General features: G+C 59.1%; 3 protein-coding genes across 5 annotated transcripts in view; 1 reads left to right on the top strand and 2 right to left on the bottom strand.

Moving 5' to 3' along the window:
* USP37 (ubiquitin specific peptidase 37) overlaps positions 1-1,958 on the top strand; it is a 32,036-nt gene extending 30,078 nt beyond the window's left edge. For both annotated transcript variants that reach the window (XM_041473167.1, XM_041473168.1), the window contains exons 23-24: positions 441-579; positions 1,168-1,958. In XM_041473167.1, the coding sequence (XP_041329101.1) occupies positions 441-579; positions 1,168-1,255 (227 nt within the window). In that variant the 3' untranslated portion in view covers positions 1,256-1,958. The remainder of the gene's footprint in view (positions 1-440; positions 580-1,167) is intronic.
* Positions 1,959-5,212: 3,254 nt separating this feature from the next.
* On the bottom strand, positions 5,213-10,818 carry VIL1 (villin 1). The gene is made up of 19 exons (XM_041473101.1): positions 10,729-10,818; positions 10,447-10,521; positions 10,115-10,311; positions 9,746-9,854; positions 9,374-9,484; positions 9,080-9,282; positions 8,497-8,575; positions 8,279-8,377; positions 8,029-8,182; positions 7,818-7,918; positions 7,546-7,683; positions 7,232-7,390; positions 6,973-7,152; positions 6,721-6,866; positions 6,481-6,625; positions 6,013-6,201; positions 5,792-5,860; positions 5,473-5,610; positions 5,213-5,385 (listed from the first exon to the last, which is right to left on the bottom strand). The coding sequence occupies exons 1-19, from the start codon at positions 10,801-10,803 to the stop codon at positions 5,272-5,274; spliced, it is 2,481 nt and encodes an 826-aa protein (XP_041329035.1). The 5' UTR covers positions 10,804-10,818; the 3' UTR covers positions 5,213-5,271.
* A 3,068-nt stretch (positions 10,819-13,886) lies between these two features.
* Positions 13,887-18,809, bottom strand: part of CTDSP1 (CTD small phosphatase 1) — a 5,362-nt gene continuing 439 nt past the window's right edge. Inside the window, exons 1-7 of one of the 2 annotated variants that reach the window (XM_041473379.1) lie at positions 18,691-18,803; positions 17,353-17,495; positions 17,138-17,239; positions 16,843-16,899; positions 16,270-16,362; positions 15,811-15,996; positions 13,887-15,704 (exon numbers count right to left, since the gene is read on the bottom strand). In XM_041473379.1, coding sequence (XP_041329313.1) covers positions 15,576-15,704; positions 15,811-15,996; positions 16,270-16,362; positions 16,843-16,899; positions 17,138-17,239; positions 17,353-17,495; positions 18,691-18,757 — 777 coding nt within the window. In that variant the 5' untranslated portion in view covers positions 18,758-18,803 and the 3' untranslated portion in view covers positions 13,887-15,575. Of the gene's footprint in view, positions 15,705-15,810; positions 15,997-16,269; positions 16,363-16,842; positions 16,900-17,137; positions 17,240-17,352; positions 17,496-18,690; positions 18,804-18,809 lie in introns of those variants that run through there. The other variant, XM_041473380.1, reaches the window with a different exon arrangement.

Genomic DNA, 18,809 nt, shown 5'->3' with positions numbered 1-18,809 from the left:
TAATTCTTTATAGGAGGGAATTCAGGCAGCAAAGCAAATCTTCTGCCATGACTTGCTGATGGGGGAGCAGGTTGGGGATCTCATGGTGCCTGACTATGACACATAGGAAACGTACAGCTGGTGGGCTTTGTAGAATTGCTTGTGCTTGTTACCTGCTGATTGAGGGACCAGGATCTTAAGGGTCTTTTAGCATTTAAATGTGACATAGGTGGCAGGACCAGGGTCCCTGGCCAACCAGCTCCCTGGCTGAAGTGCAGCATGGAAAAGTGTGCAGAGAAGTTGTGGCTGCCCCATTCCCAGAAGTGTTCAAAGCCAGGCTGGATAAAGCTCTGGGCAGCCTGGTGTACTGGAAGGTGTCCCTGCCCATGGCAGGCAGCTTGGAGCAGGATGACCTTTGAGGTCCCTTCCAACCCAAACCATTCTGTGATTCTGTTGTGAAGGTCATTATATCAGTGATGTCTATGATATCAAGAAGCAGTCCTGGTTCACCTACAATGACCTGGAAGTCTCTAGAACTCTAGAGACCACCGTTCAGTGTGACAGAGACCGAAGCGGATACATCTTCTTCTACATGCACAAGTAGGTGTCTTGGGGAATGTTGTTCCTAGAAATTACCTGCTGCTTGTGAGGAAGGAGGCTTCTCTTCTTCCTCTGGTCCTCTGCTGGGATGAAAAATGTCTCCAAAATGACAAAATTTAAGTGCTCAGAGTTCAGAGGGTTGTATGTCAATAATACATAGTGTTTTAGCAAATACATTAAATTGTATTTTAAGAATGGGATTCAATGTCTCAGTACCTGTGGAATGATAGTGCATCAGGAATCATAATGGAGCTTGGGTTTTTTTCTTAAGTGCTGTGATATTTGTAAATACTCTTACCCCTGCTCCTAGCAGTTGTGTTGTTGCAGCCATGGTCATCTCAGGACACAGCCAAAATGAGGTTTGTAGGTAGGTATGTTTTCAGGCTCACAGAACTGAAGAAGGTTTGTATCCCCCTCTTCTGTCGTTGCTGCTGCTTGGAGATGTCAGATTAGACATCTCTCTTTGCCAGGATTTGTAATGCTTGAGTTTGTGGAGTAAACCCAGTTGCTGATTCCTTCAGGGCTACCTTATGTAGTGATTTTGCTGTTGTACAAAAGTTTCACTGTTGGTCTTCCATTCTGTTTTAGAGATATCTTCGATGAGTTACTAGAAACAGAAAAAAATGCACAGCCACTTAGCATGGAAGTAGGAAGATCGGTTCGTCAGCCTCTGTGAAGAGTAAAACACCTTGTTCCTCCTGAGGAGCAAGGAAGATTCTGACCTTGTGCCAGCCACGCAGGAGTAACAAACAGCTCAGGGCCAAAACATGAGACAAAAGGTAGAAATATGGGACGCTCGGTTTGTTGAACCATCTGTGCAAGTCCTGGGCCTGAACTTTGTGTTTAAACCTTGACATCCAGAGCGACCCTCCTGTGGTGAAATTTTCAATGTTTCTCAAATGATTTTGACAGCATGGAGCCTTAAAGAGTTGTAACAAGCCACAAGACTACAGCTGCTCATAAACTGGTTTAAAAAATAGTGCAAAAAGAGACTCGACTTTAAAAGCCCATTCACCTGTGAGACGTGAGTGGCGAAGATTTACATATCACTTTGCGCTTTTGTTTCTTTTCTCCAAGAGCAATTTAAGCAATAGACTGTAACCTGGCGTGTGTTGTGTTAGTAATATTCACTGGAAAGCCAGATCACTGAGCAGGCTCTTGTCAGTCATCTGGCTAACAGGCATTTTGGAATCACTCAAGCTGATGCGTTGTGACATTCATGGGTTTGTAAGCGCTCTGCGATTTCCGTGCGGTTCCAGGAAACAAACTGTCGGTGCTGTGGAATGTATTGATACCTGGTGGCAGCTCTTGTTTTTTTACACCATTCACTGTCATCCTTATTTAGACGTGAGATTATATATGTGATTTCTTTTGTTTTACAAGTTCTATTATTTGATTGCATTTTCTCCATGAGGTTGTTGCATCAGTGCTGTTTGGAGAGGCGAGGTCTCTCGCTGGGTGTGCTGTGTTTCACACTGGAGTTGTGTTGCTTAGGGCTGCTCCGATGTGACTCTGGCAGAGCTGAGTGCCTGGAGCAAACAGAGCAGTGGCAGGAGGTGAGCAACAGTTTTGGGAGGGAAAGAATGTTCTGGCATTACCCATCCTGTGCAGCACCTGGCACTTGAACTGCCCTGTGGTTGAACTGTGCTCTTGCCATGGTCTTGTGTTACCCCAGGGTAAAAGGCTTTGTTCTGCAGCCATGTCTCCATTCTCCTCTTTGAGGAGTGCAAGAGTGCTCAAACTGTGAAATTCACCAGGTGGAAAGCTTTCAGAAGGCCCTTGCTCGGCACTAACAGAACATGGTTAGGAAGAAGCGATGCTATCTGCTGGCTTTAGAAGCATGATGCTCCTTTATAGCTTGTTTCAGCAGTGGGGGGAGAAGCCTATTAAGTTCATTTTTTTCAGCACCTTTGCACTAATTAAGCAGGGGCAGATGTTTCCTTTCACTGACATTTACGCATTTCAAAGAAGTTGTTGCTGGAAGCAGAGTAGTTGCTCTTGTTTTGGCCTCTAGTTCTGATTTTTGCAGCCTGAGTTTTAGAGATGAAAGCCTTCTTTAAGGAAAAAAAAGGAAGAAAATCACCTTTTTTGCCATTGAGATAGTTTCTGAGTTTTTTAAACTATCATTAGGAGTTTCTCAGGAATAAATTGGCTGCAGCAAAGCAGACAAACCATCGATTTAGGAGATAGCAGGCACCTTTCACAGGCACTTCCACACGGGAGTTTATCCTGGCAGGGTGTGTCACTGCCCTCAGGGGCCTCTTCCCACTTGTGCAGAGCAGCAGCAGCAAGTGACAGCGTCGGTGTCCTCCTCACCCCGAGCACTTGGGGGACCCTGGTGTGGTGAAGACTGACCTCCCTCCCAGTCCCAGGTGGGACAAGCCCGGGGGCCCTGGTCACGGTGGCATCTTCCTGGTCTCTGAGCCAGCAGCAAAGGCTTGCTTGCAGACATGCCAGAGTGTTGATCTGGTGAGATGCAGCCCGAGGGGGGTGTGTGTTAATTTATTACAAAGCATTATACTTTTCTATTGTCAGTACTAATTTTGGGTGAATTCTGGGCGACGGGAAGAGGTGGTGGCATGGGAGTTGTCCTTTGAACTGATCGCCCCGCGAATGTGATGGACTGCTCCGTCCAGAGGGCAAACCTGTTTTCCCCAAGCACATCCTATGCTTGTGCTGTAAATAACTGGTATTCCTGTAGTATCAGAAGTCAGCTCTGCTTTTTTGGGTGGCAAGGTTGTTTTTAAGGCGCTGCACTCCAGTTAATTTATAATAAAAGCAAACATAGCCTGATTTTTCAGTGCAGTAACTTTTGTTTAAAACCAGTTTTGTTTGGATCAAGGTGAAAAAGCTGGTGCTTGAAAACAGTGTTCCTTGTGTTATGAAAAGTTCTTGCTTGTTATTCTAGTCATTAAGAATTTGCAGACATATACTATAATTTAAGCTTTTTTGTTTGGCATATGGCAGCTCAGTTGCACCTTCACCCGGGCAGGAGTGTCCACAGAGCCCCTTCCTTGCAGAAGCCAGCTTTTTCCCTGCCCAAGAGCAGGGGGGAGGATGACAGGTGTGTAATTCTCAAGAGATGTGCTGCCCACCAGTTGTGCCATTCCCACTGCTCACGCTGTTGCAGCAGCAAATTCAGTAAGGTTGGCCCTTCCACGTGGGATACCTATCCTTGGGTATAGGTAGGTGAAGCTTAGTTGTGGGCCCTGAACATGTACTAGCTCTTCCTCAGTTAAACATTTACCCACTTCTGAATCAACCTAGTTTAGTACAAGTGTGATTCAGCACAGAAACTCAAGGAACTCCCATCCCTCTGTTCCTTTTGTCACTTCGTTGTCTGACTGCAATAATTTGCTCTTGATTTACACCCCTGATCTGAGAGCTTTCGTGTCACTGAGCTGGAGCTTGTGTGCGGGTCCCTGGGGAGCCCTGGCCAGCAGGGCTGCACAAAGAGCCTTTGCAAAGCAAGGACTGTGTTCCTAGCTGGAGCAGCAGCGTGGGACTGACGGGAGGAGAGCGCGGAGCTCTGCAGCACCTGTGGCCTCGGCCTGGCCTTCCCCCTGCTCAGTGCAGCACAGATAAGATCACCCCTGCATCTTCCTGCCCATCCTGCATCCGAGGAGGGGCTGATTGCCAGCTCAGCACTTCCTGCTTCAGTTCGCCCTGAACGAGGAGGCAGGTGGGGAACATCGTGGGGCTGGGAATAACTCATCTGCTTTGTTTTAATGGAGCTAATTATCCCTGTAATTGCCCGCCAAAGAGAGAAAAAGGGGTGCAGGACCCCTGGCAGCTACTGTCCATGTGGTTTGCTGCCAGACTCCAGCCTTGCCTCCCACTGGCTTCTGCACCCTGACTTTCTGGTTCTTTACACTGCTGATGTGAAGCAGTGCTTTTCTCTGTGTTTTAGCAGACCTGTTCCTCTCTATTCTTTACAGTTTTTGCTCTTGGGTTCCCCCTGCCCGTTTTTAAATGATGTGTAGATAGATTTTTGTGAAATTAAAACCTCTTTATTAACCCTCTATTGATTTGGAATCTTATTTCTGCTGGCTCTTGATGGGCACTGCACCTCCACCTCCCCTTTTGCATTGGGACTTTGCTCGGTTGCCTGGGGACATCCTGTGTGTGTTCAGTGCCCCTCAGCACGTGTCCTCCTGGCTCCCCTGAGAGAGATATGTCCCCATGGGGGACACCTCAGTGCCTCTCAGCATCCCTGTAGAGCCCAAGTAGAAGGGACAAGCCCTCCTCCCCTCCTGGGTCCAAGGACAAGCGATCCTTGGTGTCTGTCCCCACAGGCACAGTGTCTCCTCATTTACCTTTGGTACCACACGTATTTACTGCAGTTCAAGTGATAAGGCAGGGAGTGGCTCCAGCTGCACACTGGACCTTTAGCCCGGAGCTGCAGGTGCCCGGATGGGAGAGTCCTGGCTCCCCGAGCATGCCCAGCCTGTGCATCACCTCTGAGCACAGCAAGGACAAAGGAAGGCCTCAGGGAAAAGGAGTTGAGGGTCCTCCCCTGTGCTGCTGGTGCCCGGTCAAGACCTGTGTCTCTCTGTGTGTCAGCTCTTAACCAAACAACCCCCACACCTGGGGCTGGGCCTTGGGGTTGGAGGGGACAGACCACAGCCCTATTTTTCAAACTTATTTTATTTGCTAAAGAGCTGGGATTGTTCCTGTGCCCAGGCTCCTGCCCTAGAAGAGTCCGTTGTCCTTCTTGAGCTTCTGTTGTTTCCACAAGGGCAGGCTGCTGAAGGCAGAGCGGCTCATGCCAAAAACAGCCTGGAAGTCCGCATCGGAGAGGTGGTCCTGGGGCCAGAGAAAGGAGGCTGAGCTGAAGAACTGGGAGGGGCTTTCCCGGTCTCCCCTTCCAGCAGCCCCCTGGCCTCATCTTACCTCCTTCCTGCTGGGATCCACACCCTGGGGCAGGTCCTCGGCTGAGGTGTTCACCAGCACATCCAAGGGGAAGGTCTCCAGTTTGGTGGGGACAAGGGTGGTGGTAGCAGTGAAGACCTCTTCCCTGGATGTGAGCACCTGAATGGGGGGGTGCAGAGTCACATCAGGGCCTGGCCCAGGGATGGAGGCACCAGGCTGGCTTCAGGTGTCTGCTCACTGAGGAGCTGCCCTTGCAGCTCCTCCTGTCACCTGCCAAGGAGATGCAAGGGCTTTCTGTGCCCCCACCCAGCCCAGCTGCCTTTCTCCTTGTGCCACTTACTGAGGTGAGCTGCCCAAGGCTGCTCTCATCGCCCAGCTCAGCTCTCAGCGTCTCGTAGGATTTCTTGTCCTGGGAAGGAGACAAAAGTGCTCAGCCCTCGGCATGCGCAGGGGTCAGGCAAGCTGCTGCCCACACCCTGGAGATGCTCCTGGGGCCAGACCCACACCTGGTCCCTTCTGCAAAGGGACTCCCTGGTCTTTCAAAGCCCCCCCATGACTCACATCCCAGTTGAGAGGGTCCCAGGCCAGGAACCAGCCGGTGAAGGTGGGGGGCTCATAACCTTGCTTCACCACAATGATGGGGGTGTCAAGGTCACGGCCACTGGGGTGGCTCCGCAGGTACTCCTGTGCCATCACTGCTGCCGCCTCCTTCTCTGACTCGTTGGCGCCTTTCCCAATCCAGAAGAAAACCTGCAATTAAGTTACTGTGTCCACCACTGGGGCGAGATGGAGCCCTCTGGGGCCATGGTTTGAGGCACATGGGCTCTGTCCATGGGGGAAGGACTCTGGGAGTCCATCCTCAGCATTCTCTGGAACAAGAAGGCTGGAAAAAAGCATCACGGGGCCATGTATAGGCAGGTTTCCAGCCTCCCATCCCACCAACTGTGGCTGATGCAGGTCCTCCAACCACAGGAACATCAACTTGTGGGATCAAAGGTCTGTTCCCCGCTCCATGCTCCCCCAGCTCACCTGGTCCCAGGTGTCTAGTAGGTAAACATCAGTCTCCTCCAGGTCATCCTGGGTGAAGTCTATGATCTCTGTGGCCAAGAAGGTGCCTGTCTTGTTGGAACACTCAAAGAGTCGAGGGGGCACAGAGGGGTTCTCCTCCTGCAGCCTGGGAGGGGTCAACATGATGGGAATGAGGCTCACCCTGCCTGGGGACTGGTGGCCCATCTTACCCCTGGGCATGGCTAGGGACAAGACTGGTACCTCTTGTTACTGGCATATTGGGACTTGCCCCCCAGGGCCAGCCAGAACTCTGGTGGCTCCTGTCCTTCTGCAATCACTGGCTTCTCCATCTTGGAGATTATGTCAGCCACAGTCTTGGCCATCTCACGTTCATCCCCGCTGCAGCCCTGCCAAGCAAGCACAGCTGTTCCATCACTGGTCCAGGCCAAAGAAGAGGAATAGGTGGGGACAGTTGTCTTGGCGGCACCCACGCCAGTGCCCAGCAGTACTCACCTTCCCATACCAGAGGTAGCAGCAGCTGGGGGTTTTGAGCACAAAGACATCATTGGAGTTGAGGGAGGAGGCGCGGACAGGCACCTCGAAGGCCTTGGTGTTGTACTCGTTGGTGCCGTGCACTTGGAAGAGCCGGGTGGAGGGTGTGGGCTCTGTGCTGCCCGCCCGTGACGTGCCACCCTGGGGGACAGGGACAGGACGTCACCACCGGTGCCACAAGCTCACTGGCCAGCCCATGCCCCAAGGTCCCTGAGCTCACCGCATACACCACCATCTTGCCCTTGAAGATGGCCATCAGATGGGCCGGCTCCTTGCCCATGGTGACGCGGATCTGCACGGGCTCGTTGTTGTACTTCTGGTCCAGGGCGACGGCTTGGTAGGCGGAGGCGGCCAGCTCATCTGCGCTGGCTTGGCGGCCCTGGGCAGGGCAGAGGGGGCTCAGCACCCACCACAGCCCCCCTCGCCCTCTTGAGAAGAGGCAACTCTCATGCTGCTCCCAAGGGGCAGAGCACCCCCAGTCCAGGGAGGTACACCCCTGTCCCCCCACACGGGGCAGTGACCTGGAGGTCTCACCTGCCAGATGTAGATGATGCGGTTCACCTTGGGCCCCACATAATAGGTGTAGAGCACCAAGTAGCAGTCCCCGCCATAGAAATGACCCAGCCACTTCTTCTCTACAGGCACCAGCTCGTTGTTCTCCACACGCCAGACCTGGTGGGACAGGCATATACTGCTGTCAGAGCTGGTGCATCCTCCTGCTCTGCAGACCTTGGACCCCACAGCATCCCCTGGTGTAGCAAAGGGGGTACCTGAGAGGATCCCACATTCTTCCATGGTCACCCTACCTCTACTTCTCCAGATCCATCATCCACCATCTTCTGCTGGGCAGCCATCTGGGGCTTGGCGTGCAGCGTGGTAGCATCAAACTTCACCTGCTCCACCTTGGCTGTGGGGAAGGGCAGAGGGGTGAGCCAAATCCCTTCGGGCCACAGGAGCTCCCCACAGCCTGCCCATCCCAATCCAAGAAGTCCTTCCACATTGGAAGGAAACACTCACCCACTTTGCCCACAGTGTGGGTCTTGCCCAACCCACTGGTCTGGTTAGGAACAGTCCATTTTTGGAAGAGCTGTCTGAAGACGGCTGACTCGGACCCATCATTCTCTGTTTCCACGCTGGTGCTGTCTGGATAGTTCTTGGCTTTGATGAAGCCCTGGTGGGATCCAGACACAGAGCGTGGGCACGGAGTGCCTGGCACCCCAGGGAACAGTCAGGCTATTGCACAACAAGCCCCTAACCCAGCACCCACCAGCGCCCTGCTCATCGCCTGCTGCTTCTCCTCCTTGTTGGCATTCTTGCCCTTCCAGACGAAGATCTTGATACCTCCTTGATCAAGGATGTAGCAGTCCTTAAAGAAGGGGCAACAATAGAAATTAGGACTTTAGGCAAGTCCACCAAATTCAGCTTTTGAAGGATTAAAGCTGCCAAGGAAACTGGGCACACCCAAGCATCCCACAGGCGACAGACCTCGTGCAGGAGCATGTCTTGAGTTAGGGGTCGAATTGCCACCTCCTGTATGACCAGGTTTCCATTGGCGTTGGAGATACTGACAGGAGAAAAAGAGATTAAAAAAGGCTTAGGAAGTGGGTTGGAAAACCCCATCCCCATTACAGGGTGGTAGGGTTTAGCGGGGCTGTCCCCTCCCCATCCCCTTCCCCAGCCAGATGATGACAGAGGTGGTACCCAGGGGCTCTCTGGCTGTGCCATGGTGGCAAACTGGTCTGTAGCTTGCCCTGCCAGGCAGCTCACTCATGGCCACAAGGAGGGACAGAGGGGTGTCAGATGCTTTGGGGCCACTGAGGCACATTGCCACAGCATCCAAGGGTGATGCTTGCACAAGCATCTCTATCGGGTACCAATCCTCTTGGCAGCTGGGATTCCTCTAGCTCCAATGGCACCCAAAGGACTTATCCCCACCCCTGCCATAGCTTTGAGCCTTCCTGGTGTCTGTCCATTGGGCTGGGAGTTGTGGGACATAGCAGAGATGGCTGCTGGCTCCCTCTGACATCACGGAAAATGTCCCATGCGTAACCCACCCCCAACAACTCACTGGTAGAGCTTGAGGGAGGATTTGAGTTTCTGGTCCACTTTGTCATCAGGGATGGCGGGCTGGATGTCCCTCTTCTCACCCAGCACGTGCTTAAGGACCTTCATGAGTCCTGGTGAGGCATCCTCATCCTCACCATCCACTACGCCCACCTTGGCACGGCCCCCACGTTCCCGGTCCCGGATATCCTTGGCCAGGGTCATCGCCTGCAGCCAGGGGAGAAGGGATAAGCCCAGATGAGGGGGCTAATGACCCCCCCCTCCTCCAGGAGGGGACCTTGGGACCCCCTGGCCATACCCTCAGCCTCTCGTTTCGGTTGCTCTCAGGGCCGTTCCACTGGACAATGAGCTGCCCCAGGTCCAGCAGGAATACATCTCCTCTGTTGAAGCTTTTCCAGCTCATCTCCACCTGCAGCAGGACAGGATTGAGAAAGGTGAGTGGCCAGCAGCAGAATGCCTGGATCCCCATGGCTCTGCAGCCCCTCTCACTCAGGAATATAGGCCTCCAGCCTATATCCCTCCTCCCTGCCCTGAGAGAGGCTTCCTGGGGAGCAGCTGCAAAGCAAGGCAGCATCATCCCACACCCACTGTGCGCCCTACTTGAAGGCAGCTGTGTCTGGGGGTGCTCTGGCCTGATCCTGATCCAGACTCCACACATGCCATGACTCACCTCTCCTGCCACCACGTTCTTCTTGCCCTTCACATGCAGCAGTCGCTGGACGTTGTAGGTGTTTGTCTCCGCATGCTTCATGCCTGAGGCCACCCCACCCTTCTTATAGCTGGGAGGGGACAGACATGGTGTCAGCCCTGGGTCCCCTTCCTCACACCACTGGGGTATCCCTCCCACCTCTGTGCACAGGGAGGTGTTCGGGATACACACACGTGGTAATGGAGAGACAGAGCCCAGCTCCAGATCCTCCTTCTTCCTCCCCCACCTCGCTGAGACAGAGCTGTCCCCATCCCCCTGGGCATGTCTCCACAGGACCCCTCCCCACTGTCACCCACCATGGGAACAGGCGCCCAGGGGTGACCGACATACATGAGTCCCTGCTTGAAGTAGGCGCGGAAGGTCTCGCTCTCGTGTCCCTGGGCCTCGCGGTGCTGCACGGCCACGGAGCCCAGGTGATCATCCATCTGGGTGGTGTAGATGGCGGCCGCCCCCTGCTCATCCTGGCTCGACTCCTTGCCCAGCCAGTAGTGGATGTCGTAGCTGAAGTTGCTCCCAGACTTGCGTGTCTGCAGGACACCGGTCCCCGCTAGAAGAGCCCCTGTGTCCCCAGGCCACGCTGGTCCCAGACATCCCTCCCTGCACCCGGCCCCCTCGCGGCAGAGCCCGTTCCCAGTTCCCTATGCGTCCCCTGACTGCCCTACCGACAGCAGGACGTAGCAATCCCCCTCGTAGAAGTTGCCGTAGCTTTTGGTGGGCACCGGCACCATCTCCATGTTCTGCAGAAGGAAGGCAGACATCAGCCCTGGTGGGGAGACCCCCAGCCCAGCCCCATGCACCCCACTGCCCCCAGCACCGGGAGCTGCTGGGTTTAACCCTGGAGGCTGCACTGAGACCCCCAAACCCAGCTAGAGAGGGCACAAAGGGAGGATCCTCCCTCACAGAGACCCCCCAAGGCAGCCCCAATGACGTGCCCCCGTTCCCACCTCAATTCGCCATATCTGGATGCCCGGCGTGGTCTTGTTCAGTGTCCTGGAGACTTTGGCGCTGAGCTCCACCATGGTGACAGGTACCACCGGCGAGGGGACCTGCCAGCATTGGCAACACCCTCGTTAATGGCAGGCAGTGTCATTAAGAGCTGGGACTCAGCCAACCTGCTGTGCCATCTGCTTCCCTGCTTGCTCCGCAGAAAGCCCCGCTGCAAACCCGCCCTGCACGGGGCGAGGGGACCCCCAGCACCGTGGGACCAGGAATGTGGCACACAGGTGGAGCTGCCATCCCCTCAGCTTGGCTGGCACTGCAGCTAATGAGTCCGTAGCAGGGTCCAGGTTGGGAAGGTGCAGCGTTCCAGAAGTGCCCCAGTGCCCTGCCCTGTCTCCAAGCACGGGACAGGGCAGTGCAGGGCCCACAGTGCCTGAGCTGCAGCTGGGTGACACTGCTGCACGGTGGCCTGTTCCTCCCCAGGACCAGCAGGAACTGGCCCTGCTCAGCCTTGTCCTGGCACGGCTTGGCCACTGCTTACACACACAACACACACGGATACACACACACCGCCCGCTTCAGCCCCCTGCTCCAAACCCCCCAGCCGATCCATGCCCCCAGGGAGGGCACATCCTGGCTCCACAGGGGTGCTGAGTGCCAGTGCTGCCGAGGTTGTCCACAGCCATCTCTGCCAGGCTGACAGGGCTCCCCTCAAGCAGGCAGAGGGGCCGAGCCAGGCAAAGCCACCCTGTGCTCCTGGCTGGAGGCTGGCAGGGAGCGCTGGCATTGCCCACATGGGAGGTTTCTGCTTCCCAGCCCTGCCAAAACCCAAACCCCACTGTGCTGCCCCACAAGCACCCACATCCCACACCTCAGACTTAGGGGGAAGCATCCCCCGCAGCACAGCCCCAAGGTGGGGCTCAGGTGGGTCCCCAAGCCCATTCCCAGGCTAACCTGATGCCAGGAGTGATGGTGGCCATGGGACGTGCTGCCCACCCCATGCCCACCCTCTGTCCCCTCACCCTGCCCCAGCTCCTCACCTTCCCTGCAGAGCTGGGTGCACAGGTGAGCGTACCTAGGTGGAGTGCTCAGGTGCCAGCACCCAGGAGACCTTTGTTCCCTCGTGTCCCAGCCTTTGCTCACCATATAAGGGCAGGGACAGCCCAGAGTCAAGGTCCCCACAGCCCTCCAAGACTTTGTGGCACCTAAGAGCCCCGTTACTCATGGGGTGTTTCCCCCCCTAGATGCTATTGCACCCTGCCCACGGGCTGGCTGTGCCCAGGGTGGTTCCTCTGCCCTCCCCAGGCCTCTTCTCCTCTTGGCCCCTGGTACTGAGTCCATGCTGAATTTTTTTCTTTTGCACTCCACCAAGAAGTCCCATAAAGTGATAGCAATGGGCTGGACCAGGACACGTGGGCATCAGCCACAAACAGAGGTGCCTCGATGCCATGGGGATGGCCACTGTTCTTCACTCCCCACACCCTAAAATCCCCAAACCCTCCCAGACATGGAGCACTAAGACCACAGAAATGGGGTTTTTTGGTATCTCCTCCCCCAGAAAGGTTCCATGAAGTGACAGCAATGCAGCACCTGGGGCATTCTCGTCCCTGGGCTGGGCTGCAGCGAGCCCCAACCGTCCCACCCCCTCACTGGCACAGCACCACCCTGACCATGGGACTGTCCCCAGGCTGTTTCACACCCCAGCTGGAAGCCGGATCCCTGGTGACTCCTGGCTTTGCCTCCCTCCCTTGGGAGTCTCCACAGCCCCAAAGTCTTTTTGGGGATGGAAAGGGGGTACACAGGTGGGACATGGGGCAGGACAGGACATGAAGTGGTGGCACGGCTGAGCCCTATGCCCCATCCTATGCCCCCAGACCCAGTCCCAAGGGTATCTGATGATGCCCTTGATGCTGGCAGAGAGAAGAAGGGACTGAAGGGGCTCCCAGGCCCGACGGTGGTTTTAGGGAATGACCACGGCATCCATAAAGGTGGGAGGGGCAGGTGTCAGCAGCAGGCAGGTCCCCGGGCTCCTGTCCTGCTCTTCTATCCTCCCCAGCCCTGGGGATTGCTGCAGCTGTATCTTGCCTGCCCTGCTGAGCCAGCAGTCCTGGCCCCAAGCACTGCGGGCATCCTGCAACCCTGGGCTGGGCTGCAGCGAGCCCCAAACCCTGCCTGACAGTCCCCCCTGCAAGGATCCCCCAAGTGATGACGAAGGCTGAACCAGAACGGGGGGCGTGTCAGCCACAAACAGGGGGGTGTCCTGATGCCACAGGGGTGGGCTCTGCTCTGCCCTCCACTCCCTTGGCCCCCAAACCCTCCAAACCCTGCCACCCAGCGCCTACCTCCTGCACCCCACTCGAGTGTCCCCGTGGAACCCTTACCTGGGCGCAGAACCCCAGTGGGGCTGAGTTTGGGCTGGGGTGGAACACCCGGGTGGCCGCTGTCACCCTCTGCTCGGTGGCCGCGTCCCAGGGCAGTCTGTCAGTGTGGCACAGGGGTAGGGGACCCCTCGCCGGCCCCAGAGGGCTCACCCCCTCTCCAGGCCCCCAGCCGGGCCACTAATGAACTCAGTAATTAGTGCAGCCATCAGGGAGGACAGAGATTTCGTTAATGAGGGGAGGCATAGGGCCAATGAGGGCACAGGGGAGGGGGGCAGCTAAGAGACATTCCCCCAGGAACCCAGTGCCTGCATGTTGGCAGCAGACTGCCGGGGACGGGGTCACAAGTTGTCCCCCAGGTCCCCCCAGTGTGTATGGGGAAGGCCTGGCACCTTACCTGGAGCAAACTCGTTTGAAGCCTCAAAGCTGGGAGGAAGGCACAGCCCTTGTGGTAAATTTACCCCCTCCTTGTTAAGGGGCAGGATACCCATCCCTGTGGCACCAGGGGCCTTTTCCCAGGAGGAGGGGGAAGGAGTTTGGAAGGAGGTGCCAGGGCAGCCTGGAGGGGCTGTCCTCCAGTGTGAGGGTGTCCCCTTGGCACCAGGCAAGGGGTGGCACCTCAACCCTGCAGTCCAAAGGCGCTTCCCTGGCACTGACCTGCAGCATCCCCCCTCCCAGGGGCTCAGGGGATCCCGGGGGCTCCGTGTCCCCCTCACTGTGCGCAGCCACCAGCGACACACACGTGACACGTACCCGTGCCCACACACACACACTCAGGACTACTCTTTCCAAGATGGTTTGACAGCTTTAATCACATGAAGGCACTTGGATCTGGTACCCCAGCCCTCCCCAGCCCCCCACGCTGCCTCTGCATCCCCCAGCGCTCCCAAGGGTGCCCAGGGCAGGGCCGTACTCCTCGGGTGCCGCAGCACCCACAGGCACTCGCTGGGCAGCGGCTGTGCCGGCGCCCTTTGACTTGTCTAATATAAAGTGCTGAGTTCGACCCTCCTGGCAGGGCAGGATGGGGCCCGGGGCTGGCAGGGATCCGGGAGCTGTGCTGCACCAGCCCCCAGCACAGGGCAGGGGGTGTGGGGGGCTGGGGGACCCCTGCTCACCCCCAGCACCGGGAGCAGGGCAGTGCCGGCAGGAGCCGGCGGGACAGCACCGGAAAGCTAAAACCCTTCACACCCACCCCCCAAATACTGCCCCGCCCCCTGCGCCGGCACAGCGCTAAAAAGGCACCCATGATTTTTTGGGAAACCGTTGCTTTTCCCTCTAAAAAGATATGAGGCATTGTCCATATTGTGACATTAAAAAAGGCCTGGCTGAGCTCAGAGCCCCCAGAAAAACCCTCCCTGAGAGCCCCCAGACCCTCAAAGCTGGGGGACACCCTGGCACAAGTCCAACCCCACGGGGGTCAGGGCAACCCCAGGCTTCGGGGGGCCTGCAGTGTCCCCCACCCGCTCCCAGCTGGGGGACTGGGGCAAGGCTGGGAGGGGCACATTAAGGCTGGTATGGGGGTCCCTCTCTCCCAGGATGAGCAGCCTCTGGTGAAGCTGCAGATGGATATGGAGTGGGGGTGTGCCCCCCCGCCACGGGAGGGGACCCTGCTGTTGGTGACCAGAGTGGCTCCCAGTGACACAGTGTAACTGGAGAGGGGGGGAGGCCACCTCTCCCCCAAAATGAGAAGAAACCGAAGTTGGAGGGGGCAAGTAAAGAGCCCCCCCGCCCCAGGCACACCCCTTGCAGTGCTAAGGGGGAACAGAGACACGGTGTCCCAAGGCACTGGGAGGCATTTGTGCCCGGGGGCTCAGCCCCGAGGCTGGGCTGCCCCTGCGAAACACAAGCCCCAGGGGGGGCAGCAGGCACGAAGAGAGGCAAGGACATGCCCCCCACGAGGTGATCAGCTGCACCCAGGGCAGAGTTAAGGGCATGGTGGCAGCCCGATGCACCAAGGCCAGTAAGAGTCCCTGCGTTTTCGGAGGGTGACAAGGTGTTACCTGTCCTGTAGCCTCGGCAGACAGGGGCCAAGGGCTGCCAGCCTCCCAGCAGGCAGAGTCTGGACGCAGGGATCCAGTCCTCGCAAAGGCAGTGGAAAGCAGCAGCTGCTGACCCCGCCCCCCTCCCCAACCGGGGGACAGAGGGGAAAAGGACCTGAGAACTGTTTCGGAGGGGGGCACAGGTTGGGGGGAAGGGGGCAGGAGCTGACAGTGGGGGAGGATGGGACCCCCCAACAGGTCCTCAGCACAGCAAGGCAGTGGGTCACCCACGGCCCCCCTCCTCTGAGAAGGGGGGCACCCAGCTTCCTGGCGGGGGCACCCGCATCTCCCACCACCAGCGGGCACGGGGGGCACCCGCACCCACCGGGGCTGGGGAGGACGATGCGGGGCACACCGGGACCCTCCCTCCCCCAGAATAAGGCACCTGGCTCCCCCGGTGGAGCCCCTTGGCAGCACCCGGAGGGTGGGGGGCCATTAGCTGTTAGTCCGCTGCTTCTTGAGCACTGCGTACACGTCCTCCACCTTGCTGAGCCTCTCGAAGAAGGGCAGCAGGTCCAGCAGTTCTGTGTCCGCCATGTTATCGAACCAGGAGGCCACCGGCACCTGCAGGTGGCACAGGGGACAGAGTGGCACAGGGGACAACGCCGACAGAGGGTGCCCCAGCACGTCACCTCCACAGGCCGCCCAGCCTTGCCCCGCGCGCACGTACGGCATTATCGGGGTGGAAGATGTAGGATGCGGGCGAGTTGTCCACGATGATGATTCGGCGCAGGTCACGGCCCAGGCGGCTCAGGTCCTTCACGTAGTTGCCGCGATGGAAAACACAGGATTCCCGGAAAAGTCGTGCCCGGAAAGCCCCCCATTTATCCAGCAGGTCAGCCACAGGGTCTGCATACTACAGGCACAGGATGGGGATCACTATGACACACCACACCGCCCTGCCCACTGCAGTGACAGTGGCACCCAGCTCTCCACTGCTGCCAGGTCTCGCTGTGCCTCAGTTTCCCTGGCCAGTGCCTTGGAGGGGCAGGTAGGGAGGCCGCCCAGTGCTGCCTCTGGCTACACAGGGGACAAGTGATGCCTGCAGGTGGGCAGGCAAGGGAGCTGTGCCACTGCAGGGGTGTCTGGGAAGGGGTGGGCGATGCCAGGGCAGGCAAGGGGCACCCACCTTGGCCAGGCTGGCAGTGAAGAGCACACACTCGAAGAGCTCGCCCATGCGCTGCAGGAACTCGTCCACGTGCGGCCGCTTGAGCACGTACACCTGCGGGCACGGACAGAGGGCAGCGCGCCGCTGGCACCGGCCACGGCTCACCCAGCGCCCCCACGTCCTCCCCAGGGACACCTGTGACCCCACAGCCAGCCAGCGAGCAGCTCCCTGGCCACACCTCACGGGAGCTGCCCGTGTGGGCTGGGGGATGCCACAGCCCCACAGCAATGTCCAGGGCGAAGCGTCTGGCCAGCTCCAGAGCCAAGTAACCGAGAACAGGCTGACTGCCCAGACCACAGCCTATCCTGGATTACTTGAAACTGGGGCCGGCCACTGCAGGAGGGCACAATGCCAGGACGCCCCTCACCTCCCTGCCCTGCAACGAGAGGGGCACCCACCTCTGCCCCGCAACGTGCCAAAGCTGGCACCCTGGTACCTCCCATTACCCCTCGGTGCAGAGCACTGGGATGGCTCCCGGTCCTCGGGGAGGTGGAATGATGCCCCCCTCCCACCAGGCACCCACCCCGCTGTTACCTGGTGCATGATGCCATCGATTTCCACGGGAATGATGAAGTCGGCGTTGTTCACTGGCTGGGGAAGGGCACACCAGGATGAGCACTGGGCACGCCAGGCACCCCCTGCCCAAATGTTGCATACTCTATGCTCACTGTGCACCCCTGCCAGCCCCGCAGCCCCCTCACGGGGACACCCCAGCTGACCCAGCCAGGCTGTGCTGGGTGCTGGGCATCACTTTGTGGGAAAAGGATGGCAGAGCAGGTGGGGGAAGCATGTGGGGGAGAGGTGTGGGGTGGGCCAGGGTGTCCCCCACCTTGAAGGAGCTGTGCACCAGGGTCTCATCCAGGTCGATGACCACGCAGAGCTTGCTGGCGTCCTGCGGCTTGATCTCGGGCAGCAGGTGCTTGACAGCAGCCTGCAGCAGGGGGACACGGATCAGCAGGGCTCACCCCCCAGGCCTGCCCACTCGGGACACACAGGGGATGGAAGCCCAGCCCCGCCAGGTCCAGGCTGGGGCTGTGGGGTTACCTTGGGCAGTGCCCCGTTCTCCTCCACCAGCAGCGGCGCGCCGGTGGTGCCAGTGCAGGGCTCCCCTTCATCGCGGCACAGGCAGCAGAAGAGGGACTGGAGAATGCTGCGGCTTCGAGGCTTCTTGGCGGGGGTCTGGGTACCTGCGGGAGGGCAAAGGGGGGTGAGGGGTACCCCGAGGGTACCCCCAGCGCAGCACTGGGGGCCAGGTGAGCCATGTTTGGGTGTTGCCCAGAGCCCCCGTGCCCTTATCAGACCCCGACACCCATCCGGTCGGCCTTCCTGCCCTGCCAGCAGCGGTGCCAGGGCAGCGCCGCTGACACCAGCGCTTGGTGACCACCCACAGCCCCTCACCCGGCACGTCCCTCTCCACGAGTGACCCCCGTGGGCCCCTGCGTGGCCGGAGAGCCCAGAGCAGGGCGCGGGGCTGAGCCCGGGGTCGGGGTCGGGGCCGGTCCCCGCGGTCCCGCCCGGGCACAGCCCCCCTCGGGGAGCAGGGGGGTCCTGGGGGCGGGGCCTCTCCGAGGGAGGCGGGGCTTACGCCCGTTCCTTTCCCCGCCTCCAGACAACTCCCCCGTCTCACTGGCCCACTCGAGGGCACCGGAGGCGAGAGGCCAATCAGGACGAAGCGCCCGCCCCTGGGCGCCGTTCCCGCAGTCCCCATTGGCGGGGCGAGGGGAAACTGAGGCAGAGGGGCTGCCCGTGCCCACCCCGTGCCCCAGGGGCAGCGCGACGCCTCCAGCGGCCCCACCGGTGCCGGGGCCGGCTCCTGCCGCAGCCCGGGCCGGGGCTGCAGCCCGCCCTGGCTGTGCCCCCCTCCAGGCGGGCCAGGGCCCCGAGCCCGTAGTGGGGAGGCCGTGGGGCCGGAGCTCCCCACTGGGGACGGGGCCCGTTCCCACGTTTGCTCCTCCCGGTCCCGGCAGCTTCCCAGGCCAGGGAGACGAGCACCGGCCCCCTTGGCGGGGTGGAGGGGACGCGGAGAACGGGACGCCGGCATGCAGCAGGGCGCTCGGCGCCCTTCCTGCCTCAGTTTCCCCGCCGGCGCAGCGCGCACCTCTCGCCCGGCTCCGGAGGAAACAGCGCCGATAACCCGAGCAACGCCCCGAGCCTTCCCGGGCACCGGCGGGCTCCGAGGGGGCCGGACCGCGGCCCCCGGGCCCGGGCGGGTGCAGACAGCCCCAGCGCATCTCCCCGGCCCCAGGCAGCGGGATGCAGGGGGCGGGCTGGGGCGGCGCGCAGCTCATCACACCCTCCTCCAGCAGCCCCCCGACCCCCCGGGGACCTCCCCCTCTCCCGCGCAGCAAGGGGGCGAGGGGGAGAGATCCCCCGCCGCGTTACCTTTCTCCTGAAGCGGGGCGCTCCCCTCCTCCCTGCTAACCTGGGCGATGATGGACTGGTGCTCCATGGGCGCCGGGGAGGGGGTGGGAGGGGGCGGCCCCCCCCGGCGCGGCCCCCGG

Source organism: Pyrgilauda ruficollis, unplaced genomic scaffold (genome assembly GCF_017590135.1).
Source record: "Pyrgilauda ruficollis isolate IOZ18807 unplaced genomic scaffold, ASM1759013v1 scaffold3, whole genome shotgun sequence".
NCBI classification, from domain to species: Eukaryota; Metazoa; Chordata; class Aves; order Passeriformes; family Passeridae; genus Pyrgilauda; species Pyrgilauda ruficollis.
This window is presented reverse-complemented; position numbering and strand designations above follow the sequence as displayed.